This window comes from Aythya marila, assembly GCF_965140915.1.
Source record: "Aythya marila genome assembly, chromosome: 5".
NCBI classification, from domain to species: Eukaryota; Metazoa; Chordata; class Aves; order Anseriformes; family Anatidae; genus Aythya; species Aythya marila.
The window spans coordinates 5,586,050-5,599,517 of record NC_139046.1 but is presented as its reverse complement, the minus strand read 5'-3'; the positions used below and the strand labels follow the sequence as shown (position 1 = coordinate 5,599,517).

Sequence of the window (13,468 nt, the reverse complement as noted above, 5' to 3'; positions counted from 1 at the left end):
GTCTCCAACTGGGCACACTGGTTGGCCTGGACCTTCGTACAGCAATGTCATGGTGCCTGGCTTGCTGAGGGGAGCTGCAGAATGAGGTGGGCCTCTGGGCTCGGGAGGCTGGAGCAGGTCTCCTTGCCTAGGGACTAGGCCCAGCTCCACAGGCCTCAGCCCTATGAGCCCTATAACTGGAGAGGTTTCTCTGGATTAGGAAGGTCTTGGCACCCCAGCTCGTTGCAGCTACTTGGTGGCAGCTCAGTTGTCCCCACGAGTATTTCCTCTTCCACTGTTTCTTCTACATGTCAGCTTTTGGGTGGCCTGCCTACGTGCCACGCTTATTCCTGCAGTGTCACCACCCTGCAAGATGTATTAGGAAAGAAAATCTCAAAAGATCAAGAGAAAAACGCCTGTGAACTGCTCATAGGAGTAATCCTAAATATTATCTGCATTATGATATAAACTAATGTGGAGAAGGACTGCAGATTTCATCACATCCACCTAGCTGACGTAACTCCTCTGGAACTGGAGTTGTTGAGTAGCTTTTTTTTGACAGCAGTTTCCAGAGAACTGGCTTCCTTTCTTGATTGATATACCGACTGCTTTCTAAAGGGTGCCAAGAAGCTCCACCAGCTTTTCATGGCAACAATCCCCACTTCTAGAGTGACAAAGAAGTTCAATAGCAATCATACGGATGCATGCTATTAATGTACAATCTTATTGACAGTTTTGAAGTCTGTTTAATTTTAGCTATCACCATGAAAGCATGCTTTCAGCCAGTTGGTACCTTCATACCTTCAGTGCTTTCCTGAAAGTATTGTGGGCTAAACTTGTAAAGTATTGTGGGATTACCTTGTTTAGCTCAAACGAGTGCTTCTTCTTTGCAGGAGCTAAAGATCTGTCCCAGAAGTTGGTTCTTTTGTTGGACCTTGGTAAAGCTAAAATCTTGGAATTGATTTATCATTTGATGTAACCAGTTTTCAGAAAAAAAACAAAACTAAATTGTGGGTAATCGACTTCCTGATTTCACAGCTGATTTCCTGTGAAATTTGAATGAAATTTGTCAATCTTTTTTCCACTTTCAGATTCACTTTCATTTTTTTCGTCAGTCCTTCCTCAGGCACATTCCTGTTGCTAGCAACAGGACTGCAAGATCGAGAGCTTCAATCTAGAGGATAAACTCTCTTAGATGTGAGCTTCATGCCAACCATCCCAACAAAAACCTTGACCGAGGTGGTATCAAAAGTGAGATTTCAATAGCACTGCCAAAACATGCTCTGTACACATCCTGGGTCATGTCTGAGTGTATTGTTTTTGTGTTTTGTGTTTTTTTTTTCTTTTAAGAATATATAAACAATATTCTTCCATTGCCTTAACAATGAGAAAATTCCCCTAAATTAAGATTATTTTAATATATTCCTTATGGAGTAATTTAAGCTCTATGAAGAAAGTGATGATGGGGCAGTAGCTGAAGGAAGCTGAAATAGCTGGAGGGCTGCTTTTGCTTTCACCAGGTCTCTAGAAAGTTTAACAGTGAGTTTGATGGGGCTGTTTTGGCATCAGAAGGGATAATCTCTCCATGTCATTCTCATGACTGAAGTAGGTCTGAGACACTGATTTTCTGCAGTTTTTCAAATGTTTGGGTAGAATTAGAAAGGGTCTGGTTCTGTTATTTTGGTCCAGGAGCATCTCAAAACAATCTTAACATTTCCATAGCATCATGGGCATTCAAAAAGTGCATTCAAGGACTCTGCTTGGTCTCCTTGTTCTCTGCTCTCTTAAGGTAAGAGCAATAACATCCTTCATGGAAGCTGGCAAAGGCAAGTAGTGATATGGTTTGATGAGCAGGAGGTGCGTGAAAGAGGCTTTCTCTTGCCTCTGGGTTAAATACTGCTCTCGATCCTCTCTCACGTGAAGATAATAACAAGTCACAGAAGACTCATGTGAGGAGAGGTTGCAGGGCTGATTTCTGCATTGCCAGCCTTGTTGTGCTTTCTTCTGCTTACCCAAGCCCAGCCTGGTGTCTCACTTAAGGCCAGCAATCCTATTTTTTTGCTCACGTAAGGCAATCCTAATCTTGCAGACGGAGGAGGATATGACCTGGAGAGCATCTCGTATCAAGAATTTCCTTTTCCCTGGTCCTATCCCATCTCCAGGTCTTCTTTCATCAGGAATTGGGGAGCAAGAAGGACTGAACTTTCAGGTTGAGTTTTGGAGCAGAGAGGTGATAAAGGTCATTCCCTGAGGATGGGAAGTTCATGGACAAAATGTGTACGAGAGGTAGAAGTATGGAGAGATCGCTCAAGGCTGGTGATAAAGACTGAGGAGAGAGGCCTCATAAAACAGCACAAATACTCTGTCTTGGCTCTGCTGTTAATCACAGCAGTCTCCTGAAGGCACCAGGCTGCTCAGTAAATGTTGTATCCATCTGTATTACATTTGAATCAGATCTGTTGTGGGGAGCAGAGCAAGGGCCATGTTGGATCCTCCGGTAGGGAGAAGAGGGAAAGCCTGGCTCTGCAGCCTGTGGTGAAAGCTGCAAAATGACATTTCTTTCAGCATGAGCAATATTTACTTCAATTCAAAGACTCATCTCTAGCAGTCCCATTTGTTAACAAATATTGTTACAACAATGCTATAAACAAGACTGCCCTTCTTAAATTGGCTTTCCCAGGCTTTTCACTGCCACTAGGCCTGAGAAGTGAATCATGAAGTGCCTCTATATTACACTGCACCATATACAGAATTGAAGGCTGCATATAGACAGCTTTTTCTTACTTCTCATTAATACTAACATTACATAAAGAACGAAGCTGTACAACCCATTGATTTTACCTCCTAAGGAGGCCCAGTGGGACCTCCGTTGTAGGGAGGGCAGCTTGATCACATCCAAGGGCATATTAGTATGCTGAAAGCATCTAACCTTTATTCGATCCTCAAGGTCCATGGGCCTCATTTGAAGGCTGGACACAAGGTTTTTGCACACACTTTTTATACTTACTACCATATGAATGCTGCTTCATGCATGCTTATTTTTCATGCAGTTGTTGCCGTGAGGAACAACTTGCAAAGTCAGAAGGAGCGAATAAAGATTTTCAGAGGAAGACAGGGAGAAGCTGTGGAAGATGCAAATTGCCCAGCCTGTGCACAATTATTCTTCACTGATTTTCATCTTAAATTGCTCGCTTCAAGACATGGAATGGAAAGATCCTTGTTTCTCTTACAACAGTATTTTTCAAAAACATAATCATGCAGAAGTCTGAGGCAAGGAGGGCATCTCAGCTACAGGTTGGTTTGGATTTGGCTTCTCTAGAATCATCTCCCAGGAGCAGCTGCCCCACATCACGATGCTTCTGGGAACCACATAAACCACCACAGCCCAACCCTCACTGTTTCCACCATAAGGGATTCAGAAGAATCACTTCTTAGGCTGCCTCAGCCGTCTCAAGCATTTCGTTCCTTGCCTTCAGCACTGCCCTCTCCAGCCCCCAAGTCTCTCTGCTGGCTTTTGTGATGCCAAATATCCAAACGTTTTCAGCTGAAAACTGTGATGTGAGCTGGGTGAGCTTTCAGGCATCATACTGGCAATCAGTTCCTTGCTGGCACAAGCATTGCACACTGCTGGTTACTTATATTTTGAGAGGTTACTTGTAATTTGCCTCACAAACACTGGCTGCTCATACCAACAGGTGGTTGCTTGTATCAGAGAATTTTATCTTTGGGCATCATTAGTCCAGGGGATGGCCCCAAATGGAGAACTCCAATTCATTTAATGAGGTGGAATTATACTATGAATTGTAGCTGAGATGCTGCTTGGCATCCTTGAAAGATTTTTCTTTCAAATCCAAGGCTACTTGACTAACATTTTACAAAATCTGCTGTCAGTTTAAAAAAAAAAATAAAATATGCACAGGCAATGCTTTCAGATAAATAGCTCATCAAAATGCGTTTCTCCAGAAACACTCTTCAAAGATGGTTGCAGTGACCTGCGTCAGTCTGCAACGTTGCTTTCTTAGAGATTGCTGGCAAGTCCCCGTAATAAATACAAAGACTTTGAGTCTGAGACTGTTCTGGCAAAACCCAGAGTCCTTTTATACCTCCACAAATAAGCCAGAGTTCTGGTGCATTGTGCTGGAAAGAGAGCAAAGTGACCGAAGGAGGGACTCTGGTTCCCTCCTTCCAGGAGGTTGAAGGGAGATCATGGCAAGCTACAACTGAACAGCTTCTGCATGTTAATGGGCATGCCCAGGACTTTAGAGTTGGGATTTTCAAAAAAGAAGGTTTTGAATGAAACAGAGGCTGATTTCAGTGCCTGTTGTCCAAACCCCTGTTTGCAAATACTCGCTGTGAGCCGAAGGTGCTCTGAAGTCGTCGTTTTGGCTGTCAGAAATGTGTCTTGCTTAGCCAGACAGATTGACCCCCTGTCCAATTGCATGCACATCACATATCGACGGGCTCACATGGCACAAGCCTCCTGCTTCATGCATATTCAGCGTGCATCACTCAGAATCATGCCATTGTAGTTGAGGACAGGCACACACACGCACGCACGCACACAGTCTGCAACATGCCCAAGGCTTGCAGGACCTTTGCCTGCACCAGGACCTTTTATTCTTTCCCTGTGGGCCAATTTTTCACTAAGCATTGACCAAAGCATCTAATTATTACTTCATTAATTCATGCCCTCTCCTCTGATTTCCCTGGGGACCGATGTCCCCGTGTGAGAGCTGGACTCGGAGCCTGTTGCAGCCTGGCTGAGCAAAGAGGTGGGTGTAGATGAGCAGCTCCAGCTCAGCTCACACTCAACGTGTTCCCCATGCACTGGGGAAGCCTGCCTGAGCCTGGGTGGTCAGTAATTTGTCATACATAGGGATGAACAGGCAGCTGCCCTCTCTTAAAGACTCAGGCCACCATTTTTATGTCACAAGCTGTTGAGGGGAGTAAACCCATGGGGCCAGCAAGTGTTCGAGGACACCATTTGCTGTTTGAGTCAGTTTTATATGTACATAGGATGAGATGAAACATGACGCGGACACATAAATGTGGCTGACAACTTCATCTTTCATTTTCATCCTCATTCAGAACAAACACTGGGGTGTGGAGGAGGTTGATGTATCCAGTCTTGGGCTCACCTGCTGGTGAAGAAGATTTCTCATTGCTTTGCCTCTTGGCATCTGTTGACAATGCCAGACACCGATGGGACAGGTATTACCTGGGCACCAGGGCAGCTGTGTAAGAACCCTTAAACCCCTATCTCCCTCCTCCTGGGGTTTCCCACCTAGCAGTTGGCATGTTTTTTTTTCCACGCACATGGGAATACTCGCGTCAGGTCTAAAAGATACAGAATCCCTCCCTCCCAGGTCTCATTTGGCTGGCGAAAGAGGCCAGCTGCCTTTCATCTCCTCTCTCACGCATGCACACAGCCCCAGAACTGTGTCATTTGGCCTCTCTCCATCTCGCTCAGAGTGGTGGCGAGGCTTTCCTTGTTGTAGCTTAGTAAAAACCCCAGTCACCTCACAGCAGGAAAGGGGCAGGTTGCAGGATATGTAAACACACAGAGACAAGTCTCTCTTGGGTCATTCAGCACCTTCCCTGCCGAGAGGAATGACAAAATGCAATTTAGAAAATCTCCCAGTCTGAGGGGATGTGAGGCAGAAGCTCCTAGAAAGAACGAGAGAGTGCTTAGTTGCACATTTTGAGTCTTATCAGCAATTGGTAATAACTCAGGGAACTCCACTGAAATGGCCTGCTGGAATTTTGTGGCTCAGCTCTCATTTGTTTGCCTGTCCACTGCCTTCGTGCTCGGTGCGTGACCTTTTGGTTTCATCAGCGGATGCTATTCCACATACAGCACCCTGAGCTGGCTCACCTGTGCTCACTTCATTTAACACGAATGTATTTTGTGACATAAAATTTAAGTGCCTCAAAATGTGAGATTTGCATAAATTTCCAATGCTGTCTTCTGACAGGAATTTTTAAGCATAGAAATGATGAAGCTGTGAATAATACCTCCTGTCCAAATGCTCGCGGGTGAAAGCACACCAGTTGCCGTGCTGTGCTGCAGAATTTTGCAGCGTCCTCGCTGAAAAAGAGTATGAAGAGTGGTAAATACCACACACTTGTCATCTGGATGCCATTTTGTAAGGATGCTTTGCAAGCCCTGCTTTCCAACCTGCAACCCTGCAAGCAACCTGTGGAGCTCCAGCTGTCTGTGTGGACACAGCTGGGTCTGCTCCACATCTCCGTGGTGTGGGTGCATGCCCTAGGCTGTAAGTGCATTTTTGGAGCATCCATGCCCTGCAGTATGGGCAGGATGGAGACATGGCCATATGACTGGAAAGGCTCTGCCGTGGTCCCTATTTTGTGTACTCACACCCAGGACCCCACTACATGCCACCCACCTCGTTGTGTGCACTCGTAATCACAGGTCCAGTGCCAAGCGCTGACACGTAGAAATATCAAAGAGTTATCATATTGTGTCTATGGATGCAGATCGTAGTAGGACGTGAATGTTGCATGAAGGGAACAGAGTTCAGGAATGTGATAGCAATTTCTGCACTCAAGCCCATTACTTTGAAAAGCAATGCTAATATGTGTAATAGTAATGAGTAATGGCTCATTGACTCAAGGGAAACATGCAGTGGTGACTCACAGTTTCTGGAGATTAGATGATACGAACTACTACGCTGGATTAATTTTGCTTCTTTCTGTGTTTGTGAATTTTCTTTTTGACAGATTGCATTTTTCCTGAATTTACTCTTTGTTCAGAATTATTTGACAAGTGGCATCTTTGAAATCTGTTTGGCTGGTGTTGTGCTCAAGCTGTTCGTGAGGACAGTGTGTGAAATTAGAGCTGCTTTGTTTAGATTGTCATGAGCTTGTTCTTCAACTGGCTGAAAAGCCTGCTTATAAATGGGTTATCGGTGCAAATGCATTAAATTTACCTTTGTGGACTCGACATCCTATGATCATTTCTTAACACTTTGCTTTTATAGTGCCTATTCCTTCAGTAGGATAGTTCGCTGGAGTGGCTAGGATAAGTTATACAACTGGAATAATGGTCAAAATGAACTCTTTTGCAAATGCAAAAATATGTTGTTGGAAAATGGTTTTCTACGCTTGCTTTGTTCTTACTAACACCTCCCCTGTATCTAGATAAGGAAAGTTATCTACAAAATAGATAAGCTTTTAAAAATATTTCTGAGATGTTCAGATTTGCAGCAGCAAGAGGAATTATTCCTCATTTTAAGGTCCCATATGTTCCTTACCCATGTAACTAAATGGTTTCCTACACATAAAACTATTAAGAGGTGGCAAAATCAGGAGTTTTTTCCTTTCTCACAACTTCAGAAATAACAAAATTATATTGTCATAAGTTTGAATGGGAAACTGGTTTATTATGGCTAACCCCAAACTATCTCATTCATCAACAACCAAAACTTGAACACATTTTGATCCAGACGTGGAAAAAAATTGGCATTAGGACCTGTGACCAAACAAATAATAACAATTCGGAATTTCAATGTACAGTAGGAACTATTCTTAGATGGACAGTAGGTAAATGCAAGTTGGGGTGCAAATTTCCATGCAACCCTACCAACAACACAAACCCCACTTGCATTTGCCTTGCCCTTGCAAGATTCCCACCATGCTATGGTTGGGGATAATCATCCACTTTTAACACAAGTGCATGAAATACAAGGATTTCAAGCAGGTGATCGATCCTCATTTCCTCCATGCATCCCTGAAGTCAGGAAATTCAGGAAATTCAGATGTGAGCAGGACCATGTCCTCCTTTTCTCCTCCAGCGAAGGACCCGAGCATCACAGTGGCCTTGATGCCCTCCCAGCTCCTGCCTTTAACATGTTGGTCTTCTCTCCCCAGCTATCGATCTGTTGTACTGGCGCGACATCAAGCAGACAGGGATCGTGTTCGGCAGCCTCCTGTTGCTGCTCTTCTCCCTGACCCAGTTCAGCGTCGTCAGCGTCGTGGCCTACCTGGCCCTCGCCGGCCTCTCGGCCACCATTAGCTTCAGAATCTACAAATCGGTCCTACAGGCCGTGCAGAAGACGGACGAGGGCCATCCCTTCAAGTGAGTGCTTTGTAATTGTGGAGGATCCATTCCTTGTGGCAATTCACGTTTCTTCAGCTGCTGCTTTTATACCAGATAAAATCCTTGCTCATAATAGAGGAAATATTTTGTGTTGCTGTCCAGAGTCTCAAGAGCTGTAAGGCAATGTTGACTTAGATTCTGGGGGGAAAAAAAGAAAAAAAAAAAAAAAAAGAAAAAAGAAAGAAAGAAAAAAAGAAAAAAAAAAAAAAGAACAATTACAAAAGCAATCATCCTCTGAGACGCAGGCTTTTTTTTTTTTTTTCTTGAAAGTCAAAAATCATAAAAGTTATAAGCAAATGGAGAAAAGGAGTTTCACTAGAGCTACTGATAATACAGTATCTCTGCAAGTAGAAGGAGAATCGCTTCAGGGCATGCTTTATTAGGCAAGTAGGGGAACTGTTTATATCTTTTCTCCAGCCCTGCTAGGCCGTGATGGGGCAGTGCATCACCGTAGGGTGCTGGTGCTGGTTAAGCTCTCCCCACCCTCTGCAGGGTCTGGGCTGTTTGCCCCCACAGTGGTGCTTTCTCCTCTGCTGTGCCAATGAGCAGTGACCTGTGAACCAGGTCAGCTTTGTGGGGAATCGCCCCAGCTAGGATTTGTAATCCTCTTTGGGAATAGTAAAGAGAGAAAGCATCCAAACTGGGCTATGCATGTGGACAGGGCATGGCTGCAAGGAAACAGCCCCAGCACAGAAATTGCCCGGGGAGACTGGTCGTGCACGGCAAAAATGGTGTGTGCTGGTGGCTCTGTGCCCGCAGGAAGGGGACACATTGCTCCAGCTGAAAGGAAATACGGGCTGGGGAGGAGGGAGTGATGGGGAGACAGGAATGAGTGTGCAAGGCAGGTGAACCTGGCTGGGTTTGTAACCAGACGTGTGTTTCTGGCAGAGCCTACTTGGATATGGAAATGAATCTCTCACAGGACCAGATCCAGAAGTACACAGACTGTCTCCAGCTATACGTCAACAGCACAGTCAAAGAGCTGAGGAGACTCTTTCTCGTTCAGGACCTCGTGGATTCTTTAAAAGTAGGATTGCTTTAAATATTTTTAACCCCTCTCTGGAGGATCAATTTACATTTCAAAGTGCTGCTTCCCTTGTTTACACTGTCCTTATAAAACCTAGTTTTGCGTAGCTCCAGATATCAAAGTTGTTCTCCTACTTGGTTTCCAATCTGCTTGCTTCCAGTACCTCAGAGGTTTGGCAATCTGCAGTTGAAGTTATTTATCCGTAATACAGGAGTTACAAAAGGTGCAGGACCAGCTTAATGCCACTGCAGGTCTGGAAGCATCTCTGTTTTGTGCTCTCTATGACCTTGCCACAAAATGGTGTGTTCCCCTCTAATCCCTTTGGCAGTCTGGCTTTCCTCTAATGTTGGCCTTTCCTGCTGTGGAGGAATGCCCTCTTTCCCTCCCTGCTGAGATAGCAATTTATTTTCAGCCTTACATCCAAACAGGTGTTCTCCAGAGCAAAGGGAAGATCATTAAGGGAGCAGACATGGGTTAGGCTGCTAAATTACGAAAGGTTTTTAGAAAAATGTGCCCATCTCCCAGCCCTCAAGGCTTTTCAGTCACTGGGATTATCACTGTGGGGTTGTGATTAACTTGTGTGGGATGACCCTTACCTTCATCAAAATTGGATGCAGGGTCCTAAATGTATGCAATTAAACACTAAATATACAGGAAAGCTCAGCTAAGAGAGTATGAAGCAGTGATCTGCAGGAGGGAAAATAGGTTTATACACTCAGAAAAAGTACCTAGTTCTTAATGTGCCTTACTTAACAAGTCCCTTTACACATTAAAAAAGGCTAATGTGCCATTATGTTAGCTAGTTAAGTGAACTCATTTCTTCTTACACTGACACTGGAGGTGATGTAATGATCTGTCCTTAATTTAGTTTGCAGTACTAATGTGGCTGCTGACTTATGTGGGAGCCCTCTTCAATGGCCTGACTCTTCTGATAATGGGTAAAAATTATCATTTCTTTTTAAATCTATTTTTAACTCTAATTCCATGGTGATTTTTACGTAGGCAAAACAACCTCTCTTTGTTGTGCCTTCCCCACAGTTAAACCATCAGCTCGTATTTTCTCTTATTCAGTATTCCTATTCTGTTGTCTGTCCTGCTAGAACCAATTTGCGTTTTACGGTGGTGTAGCTACTGGTCCCAGAGAACTGGGAAAATCCGTATTTGGGAGGTTTGAGCAAAGTTCATTTTTAATAGGAAGATCCCTGGTGGATCAGCTGACCAAGTGGCATGATACGTGTTTGTCCCTGCTCAAAGTAGGTCTCTTCTCTGGAGGGATCTGATCAGCAGGAATTTAACACTGTGCTCTTTTTCTCCTCAGCTGTGGTGTCTATGTTTACTCTCCCTGTTGTATATGACAAGTACCAGGTAAGTCTGCCCACAGCTTTGCAGTCCGGGTGCATGGCTGGTTGTACATTCTGGGTGCCCCACTGACTTTGTCTCCTTTTGCTCCTTGCAGGCACAGATTGATCAATACTTGGGACTTGTGCGGACCCACATAAACACTGTTGTGGCAAAGTGAGTTCAAATGTCCTGCTGTGAGGTTGTGGTATGCCGGGGTGGCTAAGAGCTGGGTGGTCCTGGGGACAACGTGTCCCATGAATGATGTCCTCCCCAGCTCCTGGCATGCAGGAGCCTGCAAGAGGGTAGATCCCTGGAGGATCACAGTCCTCAGATGAGTGTAGGTTGAGGCAGAGCTGTGATCCTGCATCCTTCTCTCCCCTCCCCTGCCCTTTGAGCAGCCCAAACACGGTCTGATGTCTGTACCAGAACGGACCCCAAGAAATGTGTTAACTCTTCCTCACTGACTGCCCCAGCTTCCCTTTGTGCATTCAGGGATGCAGTCCATTAGAGATAATAATAATGTTAATAAACAAAGTGGGAATTAGAACAGCACCCTGTTAGAGGAAACAAATATCTGGAATCACCATGACCTTGAGTGTCGCAAACCATCACAGAATGGTCAGAACTGGATGACGTTGTTGATGCAGTCTGCTCTGGGGCCTAATGCATTGCCTAGCAAAAGCTTTTGTGGGATCCATAAGAGGAGAGCGAGGGTCTAAGCATAATTCTTAACACTTGGGAATAACTGAAGCAGGATGGATGGACTGAAAGGTGGATCTGTACATCTCAGCAGCTTGAATACGTGGCTCTGAAAAAGCTGACTGAACAACAGGTGCCCAATGGAAGGCTACAGGATGGTGAGGAAAAGAGAGCAAGTGGCCCACATGGAGATGCTGAGGAAACTGGGCTTTTTTTTGCCTGACAGGGTGGGAGCTAAGTGGTTATTTCATAGCAGCCTGTAATTACTTGATGGGAAGTTACAAGAGGATGGAGCAAAACTCAGCAAAGGCAAAAGTTATAGCAAGAAGCAACAGCACAAATATAGCTTAGAAAGTTGATGCTGGACATTTGGAGAAACTTCTTCTTTCAGAGGTTAATATAGCACTGGAGCAGGCTGCCCAGGGAGGTGCCAGAACTTCCTTCCCTGGAGGTTTTCAAGATGTAGCAAGACAAAGCCATGGCCAAACTAATCGAGCATTGGCGATAGTCCTGCCTCAGGTAGGAGATTGATTCAAAGGCTTCCAGGGGACATTTCCAGACTGTATTTTTGCAATGTTGCAAACCCATAGGCAGGACTAAAAGTCTGTACTGATTTAAATTTATTTTTTTTTTAAACTTCATTCCTGGCTTCCAGTAGACAATAGCCCACAGTAGAATAATAAATAAAAAAAAAGGTGGGAGAATATAGCTGAATATATCCAATGAAAAAATGGGGCATTTACAACTTGGGGCCTATAGGAGCACACGGATGGACATCACCTGTCTTTCTCACTAGACTGTAGCCCACCAGTGGCAGCAAAGCACAAAATGCAAGCTAAGAAAATTACCCCGTGCTAGGACTCCAAGTGGGGATCCACTGGAATGGAATAGCTGCCTGACCATATAAACCTTTTTTTCTTTCTTTCTTTATTTCTAGGATTCAGGCTAAAATCCCAGGTGCTAAGAGAAAGGCAGAGTAAAGCAGACATCAAGAATTCATCAGCTACAGTAGTGAATAATGGGGGAATCTGGAGTGAAACAGCTCTGTTCTTACACTTTACTGCAAAATTATTGTTCTTTTTTTTTTCTCGACACCATAATATTAGAAGGATAAAACTCGGAAGCAGTGCTTTTCCCCTGCTGCTTCTGCACTTAGAATATTTGCAATCACTTGTGTCAAGCACTAAAGTATAGTAAAGAGAAAAGTGTACTAGATGTGGTTTTTTGTGTTGCTTATAAAGTGCATGATGGTGAGAGCCTAAATAATATTGACCTTTTTTATTTTATTTTTTTAGTGTTTTTCCTTCTTCTATTGGCATTGCTTCTATAACTTTTAATGTTATATGTGGCTAGGGGCTTTCCTGCTTAGCGCACTGATGCAATAGTTAAAATTGCTTCTACGTCACTGGGTTGCTGGTTGGATTCATCTTTATTAACTATATAGAATTGTAGACTGATGTTTTAGTGTTTTCCAGCACAAATAAAATAAACAGTAATCGGTACTTATGGTAATCAGTTTTGTATAACTCCAAAAAAAATGAAAACAAAACCCAGTACTTTTGTCGTAAGGGATTGACAGGCTGATTTAATGTATGGTAACTGGAAAGTTCCAGCTTGTTAAATTTATTACAATTTGTATTACATTCTCTGTAGTTCCTAATGGACTTAATTATGGACTCTGAATATTTGCACTTATGTACTTGATACCGAATGCAGAAATAAATGTTACTAAATGTAAAAAGTTCTCCCTCTTGTTGCCAATGGGATTCTCTTGACGTTTGCAAACTGAACACATCCACACACGCCTTGCCTCAGAAAATGGTTCAGTCTAACACGATCATCTGCATTACATAGCTTATTCATCTGTTTCACATCTTGAGAAGTAAAGAACAGAAATTACAAAAAGATCTTAGTACATCTTAGGAAAAGTTCTAAGCCCAGAGGCCAAGAACTGAAATAAAGATTTGCTCTTGTACAAAGGTGAAGGCTTTTAAATGTCAGCATCTGTATAAAGTTCTTCAAAACAAATAGATTGGTTAAGTGCTGAATGATTTTCCAATTTGTAGAACATACCAGTGGAAAATCTTTTATTCTCTCTCTCTCTTTTTTTTTTTTTTTTTTTTTTTTTTAATAAAAATGTGAACATCAAAACATTTTCCACCAGATTACATTTATTTATTTTCTAACACCAAAGTGAAGATTTTATGCAGAACATTTTTTTTTCCACAAAGACCTAGATCCTTAAACATTTATCTGAACTTTCTGAATTGAAGTCTCTTGCATTTCTTCATTTAATTCACCTT

General features: G+C 43.4%; 1 protein-coding gene across 2 annotated transcripts in view; it reads left to right on the top strand.

Moving 5' to 3' along the window:
• Nucleotides 1–12,898, top strand: part of RTN1 (reticulon 1) — a 97,878-nt gene extending 84,980 nt beyond the window's left edge. For both annotated transcript variants that reach the window (XM_082760848.1, XM_082760849.1), the window contains 6 exons: nucleotides 7,870–8,077; nucleotides 8,987–9,125; nucleotides 9,994–10,063; nucleotides 10,444–10,490; nucleotides 10,582–10,640; nucleotides 12,103–12,898. In XM_082760848.1, the coding sequence (XP_082616974.1) occupies nucleotides 7,870–8,077; nucleotides 8,987–9,125; nucleotides 9,994–10,063; nucleotides 10,444–10,490; nucleotides 10,582–10,640; nucleotides 12,103–12,145 (566 nt within the window). In that variant the 3' untranslated portion in view covers nucleotides 12,146–12,898. The remainder of the gene's footprint in view (nucleotides 1–7,869; nucleotides 8,078–8,986; nucleotides 9,126–9,993; nucleotides 10,064–10,443; nucleotides 10,491–10,581; nucleotides 10,641–12,102) is intronic.
• Nucleotides 12,899–13,468: the final 570 nt, after the last annotated feature.